The sequence below is a fragment of the Clinocottus analis genome, unplaced genomic scaffold, assembly GCF_023055335.1.
Source record: "Clinocottus analis isolate CAN_PGR_092001 unplaced genomic scaffold, fCliAna1.0.p SCAF_17, whole genome shotgun sequence".
Lineage (NCBI taxonomy): Eukaryota > Metazoa > Chordata > Actinopteri > Perciformes > Cottidae > Clinocottus > Clinocottus analis.
In genome coordinates, this window is record NW_027175898.1 from 3100847 (window position 1) to 3126554 (window position 25708).

At 43.6% G+C, this 25708-nt stretch overlaps 1 protein-coding gene across 1 annotated transcript in view; it reads left to right on the top strand.

Annotated features, from left to right (window-relative positions):
* Positions 1–1188: 1188 nt before the first annotated feature.
* Positions 1189–25708, top strand: part of kiaa1109 (KIAA1109 ortholog) — a 69225-nt gene continuing 44705 nt past the window's right edge. Inside the window, exons 1-34 of the mRNA XM_068579829.1 lie at positions 1189–1323; positions 3834–3969; positions 4439–4555; positions 6419–6497; positions 6607–6671; positions 7354–7528; positions 7814–7895; positions 8014–8207; positions 9185–9264; positions 9636–9786; positions 10101–10257; positions 10630–10708; positions 11894–11985; positions 12088–12205; positions 12288–12443; positions 13041–13138; positions 13362–13546; positions 14353–14459; positions 14651–14883; positions 15052–15270; positions 15594–15731; positions 16463–16639; positions 17124–17252; positions 17939–18058; positions 18185–18510; positions 19656–19906; positions 20265–20505; positions 20633–21136; positions 23003–23276; positions 23401–23538; positions 23725–23795; positions 24030–24203; positions 24725–24845; positions 25164–25313. Of these exons, the coding sequence (XP_068435930.1) occupies positions 3864–3969; positions 4439–4555; positions 6419–6497; positions 6607–6671; positions 7354–7528; positions 7814–7895; positions 8014–8207; positions 9185–9264; positions 9636–9786; positions 10101–10257; positions 10630–10708; positions 11894–11985; positions 12088–12205; positions 12288–12443; positions 13041–13138; positions 13362–13546; positions 14353–14459; positions 14651–14883; positions 15052–15270; positions 15594–15731; positions 16463–16639; positions 17124–17252; positions 17939–18058; positions 18185–18510; positions 19656–19906; positions 20265–20505; positions 20633–21136; positions 23003–23276; positions 23401–23538; positions 23725–23795; positions 24030–24203; positions 24725–24845; positions 25164–25313 (5307 nt within the window). The 5' untranslated portion in view covers positions 1189–1323; positions 3834–3863. The remainder of the gene's footprint in view (positions 1324–3833; positions 3970–4438; positions 4556–6418; positions 6498–6606; positions 6672–7353; positions 7529–7813; positions 7896–8013; positions 8208–9184; positions 9265–9635; positions 9787–10100; positions 10258–10629; positions 10709–11893; positions 11986–12087; positions 12206–12287; positions 12444–13040; positions 13139–13361; positions 13547–14352; positions 14460–14650; positions 14884–15051; positions 15271–15593; positions 15732–16462; positions 16640–17123; positions 17253–17938; positions 18059–18184; positions 18511–19655; positions 19907–20264; positions 20506–20632; positions 21137–23002; positions 23277–23400; positions 23539–23724; positions 23796–24029; positions 24204–24724; positions 24846–25163; positions 25314–25708) is intronic.

Below are 25708 nucleotides of genomic sequence, written 5' to 3' on the forward strand. Positions count from 1 at the left end.
AACTCCATGATGTTGACATCTGTGGTTCTGAGTGACAGATTGCAGCAACATTTGGCACTGACATTCTTACCCCCTCCTCAGGATTAATTCTAATTTGTTTGATTCCCTGATTTTTTCATCTCGTGCTATGATCAGTTCAGAATTTGCATTGTCCAACACTTACATCAGCGTTAATATAACCAGCAAATTAAAATATACTGAGATAGTAAACGTGGTTATGAAACCTGATGAACATCAGCGTGTAAGCAAATAGTCTCACTCTTGTGGAATACTACTATTTGCATGTATATCCGAAGGCTATTGTCAAGGAATGTTTGGCCTTTTTACAAAACTAACATTCACAAATATTCAGATGGCAAGAAAAATACAGTGATTGTTTATAACTAAATACTTTACCATCCAAAGAAACAGAGTTAATATATATATATATATATATCATCATCTACTAGATATATATATCTCATCATCTACTATATATATATATATATATATATATATATATATATATATATATATATATATATATATATATATATATATAATATAATATAAATTGATGCAATTTCAGTGGACACAATATATATTTTTTATTTATAGCCACCAATCTACATTATGACTCGTTGAAATATGGACGAGTCATTTAACTGCTTCAGAAACTGAATCTCTAATGTCTAATACCCTACTTGCCAGGGGCCTTATTCACCGAATGAGTAAATATTTCAGCACGTGAAATATATTCCACACTGAATATGAAAAGGTAATCTCTTTGAAATATCACTGGGTGATAAACCACCTTCCTTTCTTTGCTCTGTTCACTGTTTATTTTTTTTTTCTCTTTTATATGCATTATTTTACTTTTTAACTAACGTGTGTGTATAAATAAGTTTAATTGTATAAGGCCTACATTCTTTTTTGTGTCCATTGTTCTATCTCTTAGATTTGAAATACTCCCATAACTTTCATGAACAGAGAATTAAAGACGTGTGTACGAAACGAAAGCGTCCAGCATCAAAACAGCGCTGCTCGAGTCCCAATACTATGAAAACATTAATGTTCATAGGCGGATAGAACTGTCTGTCAACTGTGTGTGTAGCCTCGCTCGCGCTGCCCTCTGATTGGTCGGTCGCCAACTTGCCATCTTTTCCTATTGGTCCATTCTCTGACCGCTCGCGACAGACCAGGAAGAGACGCTAACTGGCCGCTTGCCAGGTAAATATTCAACAGAGGATGCTAGCAGTGCCCATGTCTGACACGACAAACGGACAGCAACTCCTGGATAACTGGAGCAAAGATGAAACCACATGTTTTGCCGAGGACGTTAAGGTATTTCACGAACACCGAGTTGCTTGTCTTCACAGTTTGAAGAAGGAGAAGTTAAAGGGTGCGGCCTGCTGTCATTAGCTTTTTAGCTAACCTCAGTGCTAACGTTTTGATATTTAATGGTTAGCTCAATAATTGAATTATCCACAAGCTAACACGCCATGAGCTCAGAAGCTGTCTGGCCGTCTGTATCCACGTTATGAACGGCAAAAACATTTTTTGTCAAACGTTCGTTTGTGTTACTAGTGCTGAGAATGTTTCCCAGGAAAGACCTGCAGCTGGGATTAGCTAGCTAACGTTAAGGTGTGTGGCTTGGGTCAGGTCGGGCTCTGGGTTCAACATTACGTATGAATTCGAGTGAATCGTTAATTCAACAATCAGATCATGATCATGTTGAGCTTCATCTTGACACGCGGCGGGAAATGAATACAAAAAAGCCGTGTCGATGATGATAGCTCCCCCAGTTCAACATGTAAACAAAGCCACAAGACAAGTCGAGTAACGTCCTACTTAAATAAGTGACTGTTCTCCTTTCTTTATGTGTCCCCATTGTCTCAGGTTAACCATCATTTTATAGCCCAGCAACGACATGTGAAGTCGTTTGGATTTAATGTTTAATTTGGTGAACCAGCTGCTTTGTGGCAAAGTAGCAGAACAAGTGTCTTCAGGAACTCCGAAAAGGTCTTGTGTCATGTTTAACAAGGTGTTAATTTTGATGTTTGTGTCTGAGCAGCCTGTGTGCCTGTGACACGTTTTGGGATCAAGTATGCTCGTGCTGTGGTTGGTTCACTGATTCATTCTTATATTAAGAAAAGACAGTAATCTGACGATTATTGTTCCAAACATATCTGGAATGGATGATCTAAACGAGCGCTTCCAAAATATTGTCCTTTAATAGGTCGGCTTGTGGTGTGGTTTTTCATCTGATTACAGTATCTGTTGGGAGGGCGCATGACATGAGAAGATCTGGGATCAGCTGTGGTACCTAACTAAACATGGATAGGTAGTTTGCTTTAGCTGACGGATTTACCCGCTGTGCTGTGCTCAAGTCAGTCAGTAAACTAAAAGTGAAAACACCTCAGGGTTACTTGTGCCGGTATGTGAGTCGCTGACATCAATGATCATTACAGGACCTTACAGGAATACCTGCACTGTGATTATTTTTGTGAACTGGATCACAGACACATACATCCGGTTACATTTAAGGGAAGTATTTGTTTTGCACTGCTTTAGCTCTTTTTAAGTACAGTTAAACCACTTAAAGGAGTGTTTGCCCCTTGCCCAATTTGATGAAGTAAACAAGCTCAACAGCCTGAACTGGATTAGCATCTGGCAGGTAGCTGGTGTCAAGTTTACCTGTGAGATCGAGAGCCTCCAATAAATTTCAGAATGTCAGTTTGACAGATAATCATTTAAGAAAAACTGTGTTTTCTGCATGAGAAAGTCCATTGTTTGGTTACATGTCAGTCGCTTTACAGCCGACATCATTTAATATGGATTAGATGTGTGTGTGTGTGTGTGTGTGTGTGTGTGTGTGTGTGTGTGTGAGCCCCGTGCCCATACGCACAGACACACTAATGTGCAACACCTTTCTAACAGCCCCCCCTGCAACACACACACAAACAAAATACATAATCCTCCCTGTAGAAGCAAAGTCCACGTCACAAAACACACCTCATGACATGCAAAGTAGGTGTACATACAGCGAGTTATGATCAAGTGTGTTGGCACATACCAATATTATGGGAGTTCAGCTCGTATGGATGTGCTATACAAAGAATTTTACTTCTTAAACAGTTAAACAGGTAAACAAACTGAATGGCGTAGTTGAATGCTTCGATAACCTAAACTCTGAGTTTTTTTTCTAAATATCTTATGCTAGATTATTTGATAGTGAATATATCTTCTTGACACTATTGATAAAATTAGATATCACAATTGTTTTAATTAATAGAAATGGAATTACTAAACAACATCACGCTGACTGTTCTGCCTCTAGCTTAGTGGTGGTGACATGAAGTCATGTGACCTTGTTATTATAATGTACACAAGTGTAATAGCTTTTTGTACAAGAGTAAACACCATCGTCTAATAGCATAAAGTCATGTTTACTTGGTGAAGATTATCTTGCTGAACAAAAACGTGTGAGCATCATAACTGTTTATTTGCCAAGGAGATTATTTTCTACTGTAATCCAAAATCCAAATAAAAAAATCCCATCAGCCTTTTGTAGAGGTAACCAGGCAGATGCAGCACGCTATTTTGTTGTGTAACATAATTAATATTACGTAATTTAATATAATATAATAAACACGCTTTTTAAATTTAAGAATTATGTTTAATTTAACTGTCTCTTCTGGGAAATGTATTCAGCACTAATCTGTGCAATAGAAATGCTTAAATTTCATTTGGTTGTCTCTGCTTTGACGCTTGTACTCTTTTTTTTTTTTTTCTTCTTCTTCTTTCATTTGTTCTTGTGTCTTGGAAGCTATCTGACTATTTGTCTGTTTTAGTTTTAGGTATCGAACTGAGAGCCTGTAGCCATGGATGGACATGCTACCAAAAGCAATGAAAGCACTTTCCCCAGCGTAATGGACCTGGATGACTTTCTTAACAAGCACAATTCAAACTTTATCTGGCTCCTCGTTGGTAAGTACTCTGTATTGGCACTATGTGTGTGTAGAGGGGGTATTTACGGATTAGTGGATAGTTTCTGAGTTATGTCGGTGTGGACCTGCCATTAGCAAAGCATTCGGGGGGAATTTATAATAGTTTTCCAAATCCATCTCTGGTATGACTACTACCACGACTGTAATGCTGCGGTCATGTCTCTGTGCTTACTGGTCTTTAATATGTCACGAAATCTAGCATTGGTCACATTGTGTTCAAAGGACCAAAAAAAAAGGTAACTCACGTGTGTAGTTAAAGAGTTTGACTGAACAGAGGCAAACTAGTGATCATGTTTAGAAGAACTTTACTGTTTGGTTCACAAACATCAGTGATGATAACACAAACAAACCATTCAAAGTATCATGAAAACATACCAAATGCTTTGTTGCTTACTGTTTGTATTATTCCCTGTTTTAACAAAAGCGGGTCGTGTTTTTTTGTCTTTCAGCCACCATTCTGTCCTGTGGATGGATCATCTATTTAACTTATTACAACTCCCGCAACATCGGCCTCATCCTCACGCTCATCATCAACAGACTCTACAAGGATGGCTACATTCATATTGGTGGGTTCATCTGGCGCCCGGTCACACAGTGATGAATGGGAAAGGGAGAACGCTGCCAATGCTCTCAGTTCAAGGCGATAACTCGGCCTGCTGAATATTTCATGACAAGTCGGCTTCTCTCAGTGATTATGTCCACAGAGCCTGAACGGCAAACTGCAACCAACACCTGATTGAAATCGCCTCCATAAATGACACAGAAATCAATTTATGAAAGCGTCCTGAGGACGTAAATCCAAGTGCGACCATGTCATTTATTTTAGTTTTTAGTGAGTGATTAGTTTCTTTCTGGAAAAAAATCAATTTCTTCACTTAAGAGTACGCCTGGTCATGATCCTTTGCTCTGTCAAACAACCCCAATACTTTACACTCCAAAAATGACGCTTAATAGAAAGTCGGAGCATTACTTTGTAGTGAGACATGTTTGTGATGAATGTTTTATCAATGAAATAAGAATTTCACAGCAGAGACCTGCAGCTAACTGGTTATGAGTAAATATCAAGAGCAAATGGGTTACCAAAGCAGCATTAGCATTTAATTGAATGAGGAAGGCATCGTTCAGTCTCTTTGCCAACACATGTTGCTACAAAGTGAGCAGTCAACCGTGTGCCAGATAATCTATTTCCAAAGTCCGATCTATAGTCGGTGCTTTACCAACAGATGATGGTGGCGGTCCTTTGTTTGGAGGAGCAGAAATGAGCAGCAAATCCCAGGAGCAGAGCAATGTAAAATTTATTTTCACTGCACTGGAAACTGAAGCTGTTATATCCATCTACGCCGATCTGCAAAGCCACAAAGACACACACCGATGACAAAAACATTAATTTGACCTTCCTGACTGAACACAGGGCATGTTATTGTGTGAATCTGAATGAACTCTTTTTAAACACCGAAGTCACAAAAAAAACAGAGACTCCTGTGTTCTGCAAGGTAGAATGAATGGTTTGGTCAATGGAGTCGAGTGGCCTTTATTAGAGCTTCAGTTCCCTGTCAGACAGGAGCTGTGTGACAGCAAGGCCAGGCGGTGAAAATATTTTAAATATAGCATAGACTTAAAATTAAATAAATACATTTTTACAGTGATTATTTTCTTCGACTCGCATGTTCCTGCTGTCTGCCGTACACAGCACTACACCTCATACAGCCCCACATACAAAAAGTCAGAACTGCCGCTTTCAGTCAGGGGTAGAAGAGAAAACCCCCTTGTAAACAACGACAGTTGGGTACAGACACAGGTTTGTTACGTGATGAGCAGGTTCAGGTTTGAACTTGCCTCAATGCGTGTGTCGTCATTGCGCTTAGTGGAAATGCTTGCACAGATTGACAGGAAACTTCGACCAAAACAGGCTTCCTCAGGAGAGGATCTGAGGAAAAGTCACTTGACAAAGACAACAAAGAAGAGAACGTGTCAGTTTGTATGATGATGATGATGATGATGATGATGGTAGTTGAACTACGCAGGTGTTGCCGTAAGTGAAACGAAGAAAGGCACGTTATGACCCCAAAATAATTAATGTTGGAAAACCTCATTCAGTTTTCTTCCTCCGGGACGACTCTGACCTACTTGTTATACAATTGAATCCTAATTAAGATTGTTGTCCTTTAACTCGCAGACTGTTTATTTTTTTAACAAGGCTCACACACCCATCTAATTACACCTTTTGTTTACTTTTAATGATTTTAATAATAACTCTTTGATTTCCCACCGCGGTGATCAAACCCAAATCTCTTTGCAGTTTTGCGTTTTTTAAAATTGTAATCCTATGACTTCATATCAAACTGCTCCGCTGTTATTGTTTTTTTTGGCAATCTGAAACCTGCACTCTGTTTTGACTCTAACACAAAATGTGTCTGAACGCACCGCAGGCTCCTTCTCCTTCTCCGTGCTGTCAGGGAAAGTCATGTTCAGAGACGTCTACTTCATCAACCAGGACATGTCGATCAGGTAACCTGGCCGGTGCTGCGTTGATTGCTTTGGCTGCCTCCCGCCTATAATCTATAGTCTCATCACTTTATAATTTATTGATATGCATTTTCTTTTGTCCGATCTACAGGATACAGGATGGCTTTCTTATATTTCGCTGGTGGAAAATGTACAACCCAAAACAGAAACAGCATGGTGAGTTTAAGGGATCGTCATTAGTCAGGCGCCAGTTGTACAAAACTTCTTGGTTAAGATGTTGGTTAAGATGTTCCTTTAAAGTTTAAGTTAAGGTTTCCTGATAATAGAAACACCCAGAAGACTCCTCCTCAAGGTTCCCTATAAATGTTCACTTGAGTCCTTTATGTTGTCTCCTAAAAGTGGTCTTATACTTAAGGAATCCCTTAAGGGAAGCGCAAAGACCTTTTGTAACGAGAGGAAATCACACTTCAGGAACCTCCCAGAGTTTATAGCGATAAATGATGGAATGAGAACTTCCCAAAGGTGTGCTGGTGATAAGACCGACCCACATCAGGATCAGTTTGTTAACAGAAGAAGAGGCAAAAAAAAATCAATGTTCAGTGAGTCTATAATTAATGAAAACAATAAAACCAATGTTGTAGCAAAATGACCTGGCAGTGCCAACCAACAGTTTCCATGGAAACTAGTATTTTACCGCCCTCAAATCTCTTTCAATGCCTTTTAAGGGACTCTGTGCAACAGCGCTAAGTAAGTCCCTCGGCCAAGGAGAAAGTAAATGACTACCTTTATCTGCGCTGGCCCATTTATTTATATTCATATGATAATAATATAATATTAATTATAAATGAACCGCCATCTGGAAGGAGACGTCCTCATGAGTTTTCTCTCTTGTCGCTAGACCCCAAGGCAGAGACCAGGCTCTACGTGACGGTTAACGGCTTCGAGTTTCACGTCTACAACCGCACCGCCCTCTACGCCCGACTGCAGGAGACCTTCGGACTGGACCCGACGCTCATAACGCCCAAAAAAGAGGACGAGAAGGGACCAGAGGACCGAAACAAGACGTTGGAGAGGTACGATCGAGGGCTCGCCAAACGACGCGTCTTTTTAAATTGAAGTAGAACTAATAATGATATTAAGATAATTACAAGCTCTTGATAGCTGAGCACTTGCAGTATTTGCACTATCACTATCACCAAATTGGCTCCCTTCCTGTCTGCTATGACCAAACGCGTTGGAAGTGTTTGCACAGAGAGCTCTTGTCACTTCCCTCCGAAAGATAAACGAATAGGGCCGGCTGGAAAATGTGTCACCGTTAAACTGCTGTGAGACTGAATGTCTTCTGGCCCCCCGTGTAGCGTAAACATCAAAGCAGAGAGTCCAGACCACACGTCATCTTGGCGCTCCCTCATTCCTGTCATCAAAGTTAACATCAGCACCGTAAGTTCCTTTTTGTGAACTTTATTTTGTTATTAAGTAGCTCAAGAGCAATTGTTGAGGGGAAAAGCTAGTGTTGAGGCCTCGTTCCTTCATTGCATGCGTGGTTCACTCTGCGCAGGGCCGCTTGGCGTTCGGGAACCACTACCTCCCCCAGACGCTGTGCGTGAACTTCGAGGATGCCTTCCTGACGTACGCCACCAAGCCTCCGTCCAGCCACCTGGACCAGTTCATGCACATCGTCAAAGGCTCGCTGGAGAACGTGCGCGTCATGCTGGTTCCCAGTCCGCGCTACCTCGGCATGCAGAATGACGAGTAAGTCCAAGTCAACTTTTGACGTTATCGGTCCTAGAACTGCTCTTGCTCGAAGACTAATGACGTGAAAATATCCTTTACCACTCATTTTTTAAGCGTACCATAGTGACCAAAGAAAATTAGATCATATGAAGCTTGAAAATATAAATAACGGTCCGCACTCTGTAGCTCCCTTCAGTGCAATTTATAAATCACACTTGTGCAGTGTGTTTTTTAAATTTATTTTTTTAGTCCAGCAACGACCTTCAACTGAGTTTGGATGTGCGCAAACACTTTACATTGTTTATCATGGTAAAGTTTGAAATGGATATTTCTGTGAAACGCACGCACGCACGCACACACACACACACACACACACACACACACACACACACACACACACACACACACACACACACACACACACACACACAGACAGATGACTCACTCTGTTTCAATATTATTTTTGCCACATTTGTAAGGTGATAATTCCAGATAATAATTTTATTTGAATTAAGTACATGTGCATTTAATGGAAGACTCATACCGTACATGAGCAAGGGCTATTGCATATTGAATATATATATATATATATATATATATATATATATATATATATATATATATATATATATATATATATATATATATATATTCCATTTTCTGTCATTGGGGAGTCGCTCTGAATGTAAACTGTAGCCTCTTGAAAAGCCATCAGTGATTTCAACCTCCGACTGTCTTAAAGTTTTATTGGAATGTCCAGTGAGATGAAGCAAAGAAAACGTAAGAAGATGGCCACATTTATACCGATGAAAGAGTCTCTTCATGCCAGAATGGAGCTTCAATGTCAACAGAATATTTCATTCATGCTTTGGTACCTTTTTATTTTAGGAACCCACTAACCTACTGCGACCCCGTTCTTCAAAATAGAGTTCGCCACCTCTGCATGTAATCTGTACTTTGCCTTCTAATCTCTGACCCATGGATTTTCCATCCAGACCTCCCAGACTGATGGGTGAAGGCTTTGTGGTCATGCAGTCCAACGACGTTGACATCTACTATTACCAGGACGAACCCGGTATACTCATGAACACACACGCACACCACAAACAATACCAAACGTTGTATCTGGGAAATTGTTGTTTCTTTGAAATAACCTTCAGAATAGTTATTAATGCAGAAATACTATATATAGATCTTCATAGGTTTAACCTCTGTATATTGTGCTCAACGTGCATCAGATTGATACAAAATCGTCTCGACAAAAAAAAGTTATTCCCTGTATGTCCCTGTATTTTCTTTTTATATTGCAATATATATCGTGAAAAAAAAATTACTGCAAAGTCAGTTTTTTCCCCAATACCGTGCAGTCCTTCCATTTACAGTTCCATTTTGTGTTCAGCGTTTGTTGCCGAGGGAAGTTTAGTCTTTTCTTGTGTGTGCGTGCAGGTCTGGTGCCTGAGGAGCAGGAGGGTGGGGAGGAGGCGGAGTCGTGCAGTGAGGGCGATAAGCTTCAGGACCTGCCTCCGTGCTGGGGTCTGGACATCGTCTGCGGAAAAGGAACCGACTTCAATTACGGCCCCTGGGCAGATCGTCAGAGGTGAGAAATGATCCGGCACAAACCTGCTCTGTTACATCAAAGAATTCCAGCGCAAGATCTCTTCTAAATCTTGTAAATTGCACAAAATACATCATTCGGTGAGAATTAGGAGAAATGTGCTCTGAAGGACTGATCATGGCAGTTAAACTCAAGATTTGTATATCGAATAAAGTGGAGGACACATTGCACTGTTCTTATATCTTGAACTGCATAACGATATGGAATGGATGGAAGAGCATAACTTCAAGGCTTTGGAGTCTGTTTTATTCCCGCAGACATGGTCTTGCATTCAAACAAACTCTTGGTTTCCTCAGGGACTGTCTGTGGAAGTTCTTCCTGCCGGCTGACTACCAGGCCATGAAAGTTACAGAGGTTGCCCAGCCAGGAAAACCCAGGCAGATTCAGGCCTTCGAGCTGCGCATGAACATCATCGCTGACGCCACCATCGATCTCCTTTTTACCAAAAACAGGGTGACTCTTGCTCTTGTGTTCTTTCAGTTGTTTTCCCCCTTCTCTCTCTTCAACCTCTGTGATCTTTCTTCCCCTCCCTGCTGCTTTGCGAGTCTTTGTCTTTATGCCTCATCGTGTTTCAGCGGTCGATATTGGTTCATGTTTTATGCTTTTTCGAATTTTCATCCTGCAGAGGCGCAGAGATTTTTGTGTGAAGTGCATACTAAACATCAACATAAGGCAGTGAAAGATTGAAGAGCTATAACCTCCTTTTTGAACTGATTTTAGTTCTGATTTGAGGATGTTCTTTTCTTCTTAAGGCCCCTTCACTGGTGATTTGACTGCTCTGTTTTCTCTCTGCCCTCCCCATGCTCTGTTCATCCCCGTTACTAGGAAACCAATGCCATCCATGTGAATGTAGGTGCAGGCTCTTACCTGGAAGTCAACATCCCCATGACTGTAGGAGAAAACGGTAAGTCTGCGGTTTTAAAACAAAAATAAGACGAGTAGACCGAAATGTCAGCACTTGGATCAGTTGCAACAGCAGATGTCCCTCTGGCTTCATGGTAAATCTTGTTCACGTAGAAGCGCACGTCAACAGGTTGCCCATCATCTGGGGGATAATCTGTCACACTGACTGATGGTCGAACTGCAGCCGCGTGACGAGCAGCTTTTTCAAATGTCACGATAAACTCCGCCTTCAAGATTCTTCCAGCTGGTCAAATTTAGCTTTTTAGTTATCTCTCACATATTGATTTCCACTGAGGTTAATCACAGCAGTTCTTTTTCCGACATAAATCGTTCTCAATCTGCATCAATGCTTGTTTTCAGTTTCAGCTGCTCTCTAAAAATCCCTTTTTAGAAGATGCAGTGACCAAAAACGGAGCTAAAAGAGGGACAATATTCAACTTCCAATCATCAGGTGTACACAAACCAAATAAATGATGACGTTTTGTTTGTGACCTCTGGATGTGTAAATAAGCGGCTCTACCAACTTCTGTTACCTCTGAACTATTTTCCACAAGGAATTAGCAGAACTAAGGAGTGTGTTACCAAAAAACCAAAATGAAAAAGAAAGAAAAAAAGTTTCAGTGACTTTGGTACAAAAACTTTTATCGTTCACAAAAGTCCCCATCGAGCTCTCAGTAATCTCGTTACATGGGCTAAATTTCCACTTGAGATCAGGATCTTAGCGTGGCCATAGTCAGGACTACCTCGGTGAAGGATGCATCAGTTGAAGCAGCTCGACTCAGTCTGCTGAACCGCCGCTGCAGCACGCAGCGCCGGCCGCTTGTTTTTATTCATATTGATTAATGTCCAAATTTCACCAACTTCGACACTGCACGTCTCCGGGTCTCCAGCAAATACACTCGCCGGGTGTATTTGATGGAGTCATATCCAGAATAAAACAACCGACCCCGGGGAACGCTGACATTCTCAACAAAGGATCCGAGGAACGAGTAATAATTCATCGCACCGAGCTCATAACAGTTTGTCAGTCATCAGTCAGTGTCCTCCTCTGTCTCCAGAAATGCAGTTACCATAAGTAACCGTTCAAATTTTGCCGGTAAATTACATTATTCGCGCGAACTCAGCCCCAGCTCTAGGTTTAGAGGATTGATGCCCCTGCCTGTCTGTCCCTCTCCTTTGCCCTCAGGCTACTCTCCCACCATCAAAGGCCAGCTGCTGCACGTGGACACCACCAGCAGCATGCAGTATAGGACTCTTCTGGAGGCCGAGATGCTGGCTGTAAGTAGCGGCAGATGTAATGTTAAACTACGCGTACACACACAGGAAGCGCTGTGCCCCAAGTGCAATAATGTTCCTCCTCTACCTCTTTTTATATTTCAGTTTCATGTCATAGCCAGCTACCCTCGGGTGTGGAACATGCCTCAGTCCTGGCAGTGTGAGATCGAGGTGTACAAGGCCACGTACCACTTCATCTACGCCCAGAAAAACTTCTTCACCGGTGAGCTCTCCAGCACATGGACTTTACGAATGACGGAGCATCTGGTGCCGCATTTTTCACTGTTGCTTCTGCTCTTTTTTAGATTTGATCCAGGACTGGGCAAGTGACAGCGCCCCAGACATCTACTCCTTTGTGCCCTACTCCTGGAAGTTCAAGGTCCTTTTCCACCAGTTTGAGATGATCTGGGCGGCAAATCAGCACAACTGGATCGACTGTTCCACCAAGCAGCAGGAGAATGGTAAGGAAGGAGGTCTCAGACTCAGCTTCTGTTCAAATAGTCCAACTGAGTCCCCTGACCTAGGACTTTTTGTGCTTCATTGATATTTTTAAGTGTATTTATTGACTAGATGTTCTATATATTTCATATATTTTATTTTTTAAAATATATTTCTCATACCAAAAAAGTACGATGCAGATGCACAGATTAAAGGTACAGTACGTAAGACAGAAATGAGTTCCCTGTTAGAGCACCATAGAAATGACTTTCTATAACACCGCAGAATTCTACAAATGAATTATTGAAAAAACAACCTGGCTGAAATCCTTTATAATGTAATTGTGTGAGTAGTTTTGCAGTGGAACTAAACTAAACTACACTAAACTAAATGGACATATGTGTTTAGCATTATCACTGAGGCCAAATTGTTTTTTTTAAGCCAATGAAAAGAAATTTAGCCACGAAAAGAATCAATGACTTAATGTCTCTTGAGCGCTGGAAGCAGATGTCCATGACAGGATACTTTGACTCTATTAAGTCATGATATATTGTGCATACAGTACATACTCCACTTAATCCCAAGGCAGACTAATCAATTGCATTATTGATCTCCTGTAGTGTACCTTGCGGCGTGTGGCGAGACGCTCAATATAGACTTCACTTTGCCTTTCAACGAGTTTGTTCCCACCACCTGCAATACCTGCTTCAGCTTGAAGGTGAGCCATGCTTTAAGTGGATATGATTTCATGTGCAATTGTGAAGATGTATCTATCCTAGGGATGTCTGGCATGCTGTTTGTTTTCATATTGGTTGAATGCTTTTGTATTTCAATGCGCCGGCCGGTAGATTTGAATGCTTTGACGCCGACTATGCATATGTGTGGGTGAATGCACTTAAACACATGAATATATATTTGTGTGTGTGCTTCGTCCTCCTTAGGCGGAGGATACAGACATGCGACTGTCGCTGCCAGAGTGCCACCCGAGCCGCGACCCCCTCCTCACCGTGGCCAAAGAATACCAGAACGTCAAGCTGCCCCCAGACATGTTCACGCCGGGGGAAAACCAAAGCGCTCCCCCTCCTAAAGCCACCAAGTCCCGCTGGAGGAATATCACCCACGCAGAGTGAGTTTACCTTAGGAGTTATTTCTCTCTAGTTGTGGGGAGGACGGAAAAAAAGGTGTGTGTTGGCACAGAGCAGGATGATTCATCATCTAAACACACTGACTCACATCAATCCGAGGTAGTAGGTGGTAATTTCAAAGTAAATGTACCACTAACCTTCACTTTTTATGCTTTGCTTGGTTCAATAGTTGCTGCCTCGCTTGGTTTGAAGTGTATAGCCTGTTTAATATGGCTTTTTATAGTTTTTGGTATTTTAGATGAAGATAAGAGGGATACACTTTTCAAGGGACTTATTATAACAATTAGTTTTATTTAATTTTAAACCCTTTATTATGTTTCAAACACTTTTTTCTTTTTTTAATCTATCTTGGTCGGCAGCCCTTTTAGAGAATGTTGCAAAGCGGGGTTTCGTTTTAGGGTCAGGAAGAGTTCGAAAAGATGCGGGACAACATTTAGTAATTGGGCGAGCATGCACGCATCGTGCACTCCGCGCACGATAAGTCAACGTTTCAGATAGTTTACAAGGCATAACCCCCAAGCCAGACTATCCTGATGTAGCACTACTGCGAGAGACCCCCCCCCCCCGGGAGGCGGCGATCAAATTCTGTCCGGACCGTTGCATTCGATGCTGCGGAGAAATCAGCCGTGACCCATTCGCTTGTCTCTCGCCCCGACTCTGCGCGCTCAAAATTGAACGCTTCATAAAGCGACACGATGTACCGGAAAATCCACAAGAAATGATGATAAACTCTGTACTACGACTGAACTGAGTGTGTATTTTTCTTTTTTTTCCCTCCTTGCATCAGAGCCGGCTGGGTGGATTGCTGGAGCGTACCCAACTTCTTGCTCATCATTGACTACACTTGGCACCCCATTTATCCCCAGAAGGCCGATGAGCAGCTCAAACAGTCGCGTAAGCTCGCTGCTTCGGTGTCAAATTCCTTTTGCTGTTCGTTCTAAAGCCAGCCGTGACAAAATGGCTGTGTGAGAATTTTTAACAATCTTTCATGTCTTTGCTCAGTCGGCCTTACTTACGCCTGTGGCGAGCTGTTTTACATGGCGTCCCCCCCCCCCGACTAACTTGCCCGTGATTTGCGTCTAAAGTGTCGGAGATGGAGGAATCCATGCTGTCAGCTCTGCGTCCCCCGGAGCACACCGGGGTGCATCACAACGCCCAGCCGCGCTACACCTCCACGTCTGCCTCCGCCGCTCACAGCCGGATGCCCGCGGACCCCACGGAGCTCCCCCCAGACAGACTTCACGTGGAGATGGAGATGTCTCCAGATTCCCAAATCATCCTCTACGGGCCTTTACTTCGAGCGCTGATCTCAATCAAGGTACGGAAATTCTTGCCATCCGTGTCCGATGACAGAACTTTGGGTTTCCGTGACACCACTTGGTAATCCGTTGATGTTTTGCACTCGATTTAATCACGAGGTCATTGAAATGGTGTGGATGCTCCATGTACAATTTTGGAGGAAAGCATTGTTGTTGTGTTCCCGCAGGAAAACTATTTCGGTGAGGACGACATGTACACAGACTTTGAGGAGGCGGTGTCCAGCCCCGTGTTGTCCACCTGCACTTCCTCGGGCCTCGGTTGGTCTCCTCTGGGAATGGAGGACAGCGAACAGAGAGAAAACTCAAACATCCATCCCCTGGACCTGCGCCCCTGGGACATCACCGTGCTCATCAACCTCTACAAAGTCCACGGTCGACTGCCGATGGTAAAACCGGTGACTGGCTAATAGTTCAATTTGATCAGTTGGATTTCCTTTTTAAAGAAGAGAAAAAGACATCAGTGTTGACATTTAGCAAATTGGGATACGATCAAAGATCATGACACTAAAAATATTACTTCATTCCATTGTGCACTAATATAATAGGCATGCAGCAGTAAAGATATTGGAGACAAAAACATCTGTATAATAGAATTGTTCATATAGAAACTGGCAAAGGACTTTTAAAAGTTTGTTGGTGTTATATTATGTATATGAAAACAACGTGATGCACGACTCCTCATATTTCCTCACTTTCTCGGCCCCTCCAGCACTGCAGCAGCGAGGGTCCCGAAGGTCCTTCCGGCTTCTTGGAGCGGCTCTGTTTTGAGATGAAAAAGGGCTACAAGGAGACGATGCTTCAGCTGCTCCTGTCTCCCATTCACATCTTCATCAGTGACAACTACCAGGTCAGAAACACAGCTGCTTGTTATGCCCGATGTGATGTTCTGCTTATATGGCTCCACATAGTGCAGCCGGATTTACGTTTTTGTCTGTGGGAAATTGCTGAAGAAAGAAAATAAGTTTGTATCCAGATGCTTGTAATCCAATACAATAATACAAACTATGTTAATACAAACTACGGCAGCCCTGAGAGAAAGGAAAAAACAATATATATATATATGTATATATATCTTTAAAAGATAAAAGATGCGCCATCATTTTCCAGTTTTCTTTTGTTTTGTCCTCTCTTGTCTCTCAGGGCTGCCGTCCATCTCTCATGAGTAAGAACAATTAAAACGCAAACAACTGCTCTTTAATCTGGACTAATGCGGTGACTCAGTCCTTGGAAAATACCCCGAATAAAGCTTGCATAATCTAAAACCAGTCACATCCTTGCATAAGCACCTGCATATTGTATAACCACACCGGATTGCTAAGCTTTAGCCACGAGTTGGATCCTATTTGCTGCTCAGAGTGAATATCTTTCCTTAATCCCTGACAAAGCACGTGGATCCTTCATTTCCCTCCTCTACAGAAAATACAAGCCCAAACGTTATGTGTGGCATGAGCAGGGATATTATAGAATTATGTTCTACTTAAGCATAAGACCACACAAGTTGGTGATCATAAGATGAAAAACTGTGTGTTTGTGTGTGTGTGTGTGTGTGTGTGTGTGTGTTGTATTTTTCGCCCACAGCGTCCCACAGCGGACGGGGTTTTGAGGGACGGCCACCTGAGCCTGTCGGGCCTGCAGATGAGGGCCCACGCCATGTTCTCCGCTCAGGGCCTCACCCAGGGCAACGACACGCTGGAGTACGCCTGGCTCATCGACATGCAGGCTGGGGGGCTCACGGGCAGGGTCACAGTTCCACAGGTGTGTCTGTGTGTGCGTCTGTGTGTGGCTTATGTAAAAGAGCGATTTAGAATGTGTGAAGGGATAAATGCGTGCAGTATGACGATTATGATTACATCACAGATCTTTAGGTCAGCTGAGTGGGAGTGTGTGTGTGTGTGTGTGTGTGTGTGTGTGTGTGTGTGTGTGTGTGTGTGTGTGTGTGTGTGTGTGTGTGTGACTGTGGTAAAGCTCTTCTAAAAAACAAACAACCTGCACAGTATAATATGAGCCACCTTTTGTGCATTTATAACGTTCAGTTTTTGTCGAGTGTCTGAACAAGCCATCATTTTTTTATATTATAGCTCGTGGCGGTGTTATGTTTGATTGTACTCCGTTTGTCCACCCCCACCCACGATGACTGTATTTCTTCTGCTCTCTGTTTGTGCATTTGCCCTCGCAGTAAATGTATCCATCGATTGTTTTGAAGCACTAACGGCCCCTTTTGTGCACTTGTGATTATTAGGTGGCCAGTATGATAGAGTGGGGGGAGACTTTCCTTTTCCACGGTGTGTCCCGAGAGTTCCAGCTGGAACAGCCCAAGCCCTCCGTCATGTGCCAGCATGGTGTCGACCGCCGCATCTGCGATGCCAAGGTACAAATAGGCTGAGCCTCATTTCTCAGTTTTCGCTTCATCTGCTGTAGCTCTCCAGCGTTTGTGTGTGTGTGTGTGTGTGTATGTTGGTGTTGGTGTGTGTGTGTGTGTGTGTGTGTGTGTGTGTGTGTGTGTGTGTGTGTCGCTCTCCAGCGTTGGTGTGGGTGTGTGCGTGGGTGTGTGCGTGGGTGTTTGTGTGTGACTCTCACACTGGAAGCGAACGGATCAGCTCATTATGGCTTTTTTTTGTGAGATTTTGAACTGTCCATTGCGAAGGGAAGTGTGCGAATGACATCAGATAATAAAAGGGGACCACTACGAAGCTTTATCTAATGATGCATGACTCAGAAAGCCCACTTTTTCTTCATGCTGCTAGAGACCGCCTGTATCAGCACAGCTGCTAACGTAAAACTATTGATGTGCCACCACACATGGCTTACGGACACAACACTGTGGTGTATGAAGTAGCTTTGAGAGAAAACAAGCCTGCTTCACAAAATGCCTTGTTTGTTTCCGAATACTAACAAGGATATTGTCTAAAAACTTCGCCCGAGAGCCATCGTTAGTTTCTGACAACAGAGCAGCTGTGGCTACCAGCCATGGCACGCAGCCAGACTAAATTAAAGATGGCTTCCCTTGCAACCCACGGAAAAGTTTCTGGTACTAAACGCTGGTTGTTTTCCCAGCTGAGCTGCCTGCCAGGTCATTGTCGCACATCGGAGGAGCTGAAGTACACCATGACCCGACTGGCCATGGATGGAGTCGACCTCTTCATTGTGGAGCATGGCTGCGCTGCCAACATCAAGGTAATTGCCGCCAATTAGTATATATTTATTTATAACACTTGAACTCATCTAAATCCATTTCCATATGGTATTTGGTATATGAAAAGATTTTTCCCTCCCCTTTTTTTTGTTTTTTAACCTCCCCAGACGGCCATCATTCATGTCGCCAACTGCAACCTGCACAACCAGGCAGTGGGAGAAGGCATCAGCGCCGTGGTGCAAGACGTAAACATCCGGCAGTACATTGAACAGCAGCAGCACAACGAGGCGGCCAGGCTGCAGCCGGCCGGTCAAGGTCTGGGTCAGCCGCTGGGTCTCGGGCAGCCCGCTCTGCTGCGACGCTCCGTCTGGCTGGAGGCGGGTTCGGTCAACCTCAACCTTATCACGGCCGACATTGCCCTGGCCGCTGACCATCCAGCCAAATGTGAAGTCCAGAGGCACTTTCTGGAGCTGCACGACGCCCACACCAAAAGGTAGGAAAACCCAGACTGTTGTGCGTCACAAGCATTGTGATATTTTTCATTTATACTTTTGTCCATTATTGTTCACCTTTTTATATTTACATCGTTTAACAACACCATGTACAAAAGAAAATCGTCAGTGCTGAAACTTCCTTTCAATGTAGAAGTGACTCACTGGCTGCATCACACCTCTGTATAATGACTCACAGATACGGTCATGAGACGATCAGCTCGTAATGTTCAACAGGTCTGTTTAAATAAAACAAGATGATTTATTTTTCTCTCATCGGATCGGCTTATGATTTGCGATAATCAGCGGTTGGACTACTGTGATAATGAATTCAACATAATTTAAGGGTTCATAAAAGGTCTGCAGGGAGCAATTATCAGTGTAGATTTTCTTGCTTGTAATTGGACATGATGTTTCTTATTACTTCAGCTAATTGTCCTGAGTGTGTGTGGGTTATGAGAAAGTTTAAAGTGTGTCTGCTCGTACGCTCATGATCCTCAGAGTGTACGTTAAAGCAACAACAAAGTCCATGAAACTCAAGGGGACCAAAATGGCCTATGTTTACTTTTTTTTATAGTCAAAGTACGAGGAGGAGCCATTTAAAAGGAAGCAGAAGGAGTCTTTTGATAGATTTTATTTTTGACATTGTACTTTGACGTTATGGCTTGTACTGGGGCACGATCAGCGAAGACAACAGGAATTAACTGAAGAACGTGGCTAATGTTAGCCACAGTCATCGAGCAAAACAAGCACCGCAGCAACCAAAGTGCAACAAGCGAGTAACAGCAGTTTAAAAAAAAAATTATAATTTTTTTTTATTAGTCTCAAAAATAAGTTGCGTCTTTGTTTTACTCGCTTCCAAAAGGAACGCAGTGCGCTAGCCAGATAATGACACAAGACAGTGGCGCTCATGGGAAGTGCCGTCTTCGTTCCATGACACTACTGCTATTGTCTCCAGGAGTTAAAACAAATGTATATAAAATAAAGTTGCGTTAATGGTACAAAAACACAAAATGATTATCAGCTATTGACTAAGAAAGGGAGACTAATGCAAGATGTTATCTACATTAGCCTGAAAGTCTCACAGGCGGACAGACAACTCCACCTTCTGCTTTGACCGTCTCTCCCTTTCCTCTCCTCTCTTCAGACTCTGGTTCCTGTGGCCAGAAGAGGCTGGCATTCGCAACAAGCGCAGCAGGAACCGCTGTGGCTGCCTTGGCGGCTGCAGGTTCTTCGGAGGTACCAACATGGGTCTGGACTTCTTCAAGCTTGAGGAGCTGACGCCGTCCTCCTCGTCTGCGTTCTCTACCTCCAGTGCAGAGCCGGACATGTCTTATGGACAGTCTTTGCTACAGCCGGGCGAGTGGATTATTACCAAGGAAACGCCCAAAGTGGATGGTATGCATTTGCAGAAAAATGTTATGTAGATTTCCTGACACGATCCCCAGAGTTTTTTTTTAAGGGTTTTTGTTTTGTGGACCCCCAAGCAAGATTCTAAGTAGTTCATATCCGTTATGTTAAATTCAGCTACTCTTCCAACACAGGGACCGCTGGGAGTAATATTATAGCTCTTATTTTATGAAAATGTTCATTACATATAAATGTTTGATCATATATTGAGATTTTTTTAAATCGTTTTCTTTACAGTGTAGCTCCCTAATTAAAAATAGAGAATGAATGCATCGTACTGCTGCAGAACAAACAGCACATGTCTGAAAGTATTGACAGTTGATCAATCAAATGCATGTTTTCTTAGGGAGAGCTGTCGGACTGAAGACGGACACGCACTCGCCCTGCCTGCCTCCTGAGCTCCCTGAGAGGCGTGGCCAGCAACACCTCAGTCTTCAGGTGCCCCAGCGCTCCCACAGCTCCGCCTCGTCCTCGGAAGAAAATAGCACCTCTAGTGCCGCGCTGCCCCTGCTGGCCGGAGAGAGGGACACCCCCTCGCCGAGCACAGAGGACCGCATGTTCCCCATGAACGGCAAAAGCCCTGCTGAGTAAGCAACAACAAGGTTATATGTCGGAGCGACATATACTGCGACATGTTTTGTAGGAATCTCTGAAAGCCAACACAAGCCGGGTTTTTAGCAAGGGTGTAAAATGTTCTCCTCTCTCCCTACGCAGCACCTTAGGGGAGTTTCCAGAAATGGTCTCGCCGGTCTCGCCCAACAGCTCTCAGGACCGCTCCTCAGTGCGCTCACCCCTCTGCTCCCCGCTCAAGCGCCAGTCGTCCGTGCAGTCTGGCCGACTGGGCAGCACCAAGAGCCTGTCGGCCGCCGTCTTCGCCGACAAGCCTCCACCAGTCCTGTCCGGAGGCGTCCAGTTCAGCAGCGATGTGTCCCGCAGCGACGAGAACGTCCTGGACTCCCCGCGACAGCGCCGGAGCTACGGCTCCTTTCCCTTCACGCCGTCGGCGGACTCCAACACCTTCCACCAGTACCGCTCGGCGGACTCCAGCATGTCGGTGGCCGACAGCGAGGCCTACTTCTCGGCCGCCGAGGACTTTGAGCCAATAAGCAGCGCTGACGAGGGCCCGGGGACGTACCCGGGTCGCAAGAAGAAGAGGAGGCAGCAGATGCAGCAGATGCAGCAGCCGCAGCAGCCCCCGTACCACATGGAGAACTACAGGTCAGCTCGAATCACAATGTAATGGAGGACATTAAGCTCCGCCTCGGTGGAAAAGTTGTCAAAGTTAAAGGGTTTGGAACACGGTCAGATCAAGTACAAAGCTAAGCACGGGATTAAGGTGATGTCAGAGTCTTGACCGCTTGCAGTAACTGTAAGATCAGGTCAATAAATGACCTATCCAGCAAGTTGTGACTTAAAGTGTTACCCTCTCACATAACGATAAAGGGCCCAGTCCGAAGGCTTTATGATTTACATTTTAAGACTGTGATGAATGCAGGAATGTTGTGTTTTATAAAGTGTCTTCAATTTGCCAATTCCCCTTTTTGAAAGGGATGTTACTGTGAAAATATATTATTGTTATTACAGCGTGGTGTAAAAGGAATTACAAGGTCTTTATCAGCATTCACTTGGAAACCGTTGCAGAGTGAAATGAAAAACAGGCCGTAAACAATTGCGCCAAATGACTTCTGACATCTTTGCAATGATTGCGAAATGTCTTTATGGCACAACATAAGCCGGAATGCATAAACGTTGTTATGACGTTTTTATGGTTAATGCCCGGCAAGTTTTGCATTTCATCTTGTTAAGCAACTTTCGCCCGAAGCTGAACACGTCGCAGCTTTTTCCATTTTATTACTCGTGATTCGATCATTCAAGGATGGATGTGATCTGGGAGGGCTGTGGCAAATGCGATGTTTGATCCATGGGCGGCCACTTACTGCGGCTGTGTTTTTGCAAATTGGATTTCAGTCTTGCTCTGCAAATACCTTGTCATCTTTCCATTACCCCGAGATGTTCTCACATTGATTGCGACACGCTTTTTGATTGATGCAGCCGCCACTCCAACACAAATAATCAATTTCGGTCTCGTGAAAGGTTTCTCCTGGTACAACAAGCCTGTTGAAACGTAAGGCTGAACCGTTCAGGAACCGTGCAATCATACACAGAAAGGAGCTGACATTGATTCTGGCTGGTCGCCATTCTTAAAGGGATAGCCCGGATGTTTTGAAGTGGGCTGGTTCGAGGTACTTATCTTATATTAGTCGGTGGCTCACCCAATGTTGGAAGAAACAGATGTACAATGTACCACTAGGGCCCAGGGCAGCAACAAAGCGTATTTCAGCCACCTCAACAAATCAATATCAGTTGAGTGCATCCGCTATATTTAGAATATTTTCACCACTTTACCTTGTTTTCAGGCAGCTTTGTTCCAACAGGGAACTGAAGCTGTCATCTATGCTTTTTGTTAAAGCCACAGGAGTCCCTTGACCCCTCAGTAATTTTACCGAGCAGACCACCGGAGCCTACCGCTGTATTGATCGGTTAGTTTGTCTGTGTTGTATCGTGTGACTGGTATTTTCAAGGGTTAGTTGCGATTCGATGAGAGCATTAGCTAAGGGCTAGCTGACAGCAAGGTAGGACTGTGAAAATATGTGAACTATAAATTCACTTTAACTGCTATTGATTTTCTTTGGTGGTCCTTTTCTAGGTGGCTAAAATACAGTCCTGCTGCCGCCCCTATCCACAGCAGCTCATTGCTTTAATCCCGTGCTGGGACTTCTGTCAGTTTCTACAATCTGGGAGCGTTCTGACCGCCGTCTACTGCAAATAATAAACTGGCTATATATTCGTTCCTCATTCAACCTCCAAATAAAACATGCCAACTGTCCCTTTAACAGCCATCCCGCCATTCAGAGAAAATGTATATCATAAGCTATAAAACGAAACGTCAATTTAGTGCAGCAAAAGGCCACTAAAACATTCAATCATGCATTGGCAGTTTGTTTGTTTGTTAACCGGCTTAAACCGCATCATGACACATTCATCTGGTGCCCGTGTGTAAATATCTTTACTCTCCTCGTCCAGCCGGAGCTCCATCTACCACAGCGTCGAGGGCCCCCTCACCTATGTCCTCAACGGGGATCTGATCACCGAGCCGCGCCCCCTGCCCATGCCCCCGATGCTGCCCCCGCTGCCCCCCCAGCCCCTGCCCAGCCACACATCCCAGGCCTCCTTCGTCTCAGCCCTGGCCATGGAGGAAGAGAGTTCAGTGGAGACGGAGAAGACGGCCGAACCCGGCCCCGTAACCCGCCAGCCCCACGTCATGGCTTGCTACCAGAGCTACCTTGCCCACTACCAAGTAACGTCTTTCCTGATACACACAAATGCCTCTGTTTGCATGTCTACAGTGTTACTTTGCATACATTTTTCACTGCTGTTTTTTTTTTGTCCAATTAAAACGCTCTCCACTCCGCCTCTGCCAGGTCTCAAATTGGTCCGTCAAGCAACCCACCAATAAGAGGACCTCAAAGTCGTCTCTGCACCGCCCCTTAGATTTGGACACACCCACCAGTGAGGAGAGCGCTGCCTCCTTTGACCAGCTCTCTGTTCCAAGCTTTAAGGTCTTTTGACTAATTACTAACGGTCTCTGTGCACATGTAGCTAGGTAATTAGCATGTATATACTACAGTTAAACTTCCAGATGTTTGCCTTGGTATTGGTTGTTAAAGTGGTTAGATGATTTGTGTCCATCCCCGTCACACCCAGGACATGGGTTTTAGAGTTTAATGTTATCTTTAACATTGCAGGTGATAAGGCAGGGCCTCTCTGCCAGCTCTCTACTGGACAGAGGACTTGAGCTGATGGGAGAGAACAACAGGTATTTAAACCACATTGTTTTCACCCAGTTCATCCTAATGTAGTCTATTTACTGTAAAAAACCTATCTACTAAAGAAAGTATGTATTTGTGTATATTAGTATATTCAACAGCACCCAAAGTATATGTCTTCCTTCACACTGTCTATTTTAAGTAGCAATTCATGCGGTCTTAATTTTGTGTTTTTGTATCATATATAATGCTTGATGAAAGACTGTGTCTTTGCTTCTCCACAGTACACCATATACCCCACTGGACAAGAGAGCCATGGAGAACACGGATGAGGACACGACGACAGAAGACTGGACTCTGGAGCAGCCCTTAGCTCAGACGAGGACCACTGCCATTGTGGAGGTGAAGGGAGCCGTCAATGTGGTGCTCACGCCCCTTGTAGCCGAATCCCTGGACAGGTAGTAACTCTGCTTGACATAGTTTTTTATTTTTGTTTTGAATTTGATCTGCCTGTGTTGTGAAAGGGATATTTCAGATGTTCTTTATCTTGCCAAAAATGTAACTATCCCTTTAAGTCGATGTAATCTCTGTGCACACTGCATCTTGGCTCTGACATTCAGCCCATGGTGTTTTCAGAGGCGAGTCTCACCCTTGGTTCTCTACCAGTGTGGCTCTTGTTTGCCAAAGGCCAACCATGCTGGCTTTACGACGGGCCTGATCAGCACTTAGCTCTTGGCTGGGGCGGGGTGGAGATGTGTAAACTGTAGCTTGAAGGTTAAAGAGAGGCCAATCTTCAAGTACCGTCATCTTAAATTTGATTACGCTTGGAAAGGGCAATTTTTATACCAGAATCCGTTCTGATGGAACAGTTTTTCAGATATAGTCATAGTTTTATTACGAAGATATTTACAACCCTATGAAATGCTATAGTTTTACAACAATTGTTTACAGCTTTCTGTCTGGTTGGTCCCCTTTTAAGGTACATTGAATCCATGGTCCACTTTGCCAGCATCCGTCATCCTGCAACCATTCTGGATGACCTGCATGGGAAAGTCCTCAACGAAGCCTATCAGATCAGCAAGTCCACTGTCACCGAGTCCGTAAGTCCAACAGTACACCAAACAAAGCAATGTCGCTCGATGTGTTGATACTGATTCATCATGACGGAGGTTTTGGAATGTTGGTTTAATTGTTAGTTGATTCAAATCGGAGGGAAACCCGTAATTCCTGCAGAAAATGTGTCACTTGTTATTTATTAATAGTATAAAATAAGTGTTTCTGTTCTAAATGTTTTAAGCTATGCTGATAATGAATGGACGGATATTCTAAATAGTTTTGAGGTTTGACCCGAATCAGCTTCCCAACTTAAAAGTGGCTTATGTTGCCTGATGAGATGTTTTGGATCTGGATCCACGCAGAGCCAAACAGGCAAACAGGAGCACAAGCTGTCCAAGACCGAGGGCACGACCCCCGGCTCCCTGAACATCACTCACGGCCAGACCGACCTGTCCGTCAAACCGGATAATGTGAAAATCAAGGGCCTCCAGGCCAACGTCTCCATCCCCAAGGTGAGACCCGTGGCCTGGAATAATGAGAGGCCAGCCAATTGTTCCCCAACCAGGAGGGGTTCAAGAGCAAGCACTGAATCCTGAGCATCGCTTTACATTCAAACAAAGAACATACAATGTTCAACAGTACCTCCTATGTAATGTAGCATATACTGCGCCATCAAAACCATTCATGTTCTTCAGTTGTTGTTTTTTTTATCCCACTGAATAGAAGATAAAGTATTTTTGCACTAGTGAATGGGTTTTGTCATTTTTAACTGATTCAATATTGATTTCTATCGCAAGCTGTATATCTTCATGTTGAGAATTACCAAAACAATCTTGCAGTTGGGGGGGAAAAATAGCTTTACACAGTATATTAATCGTTTTATTGCTGTATTCATCCCAGTGGAACA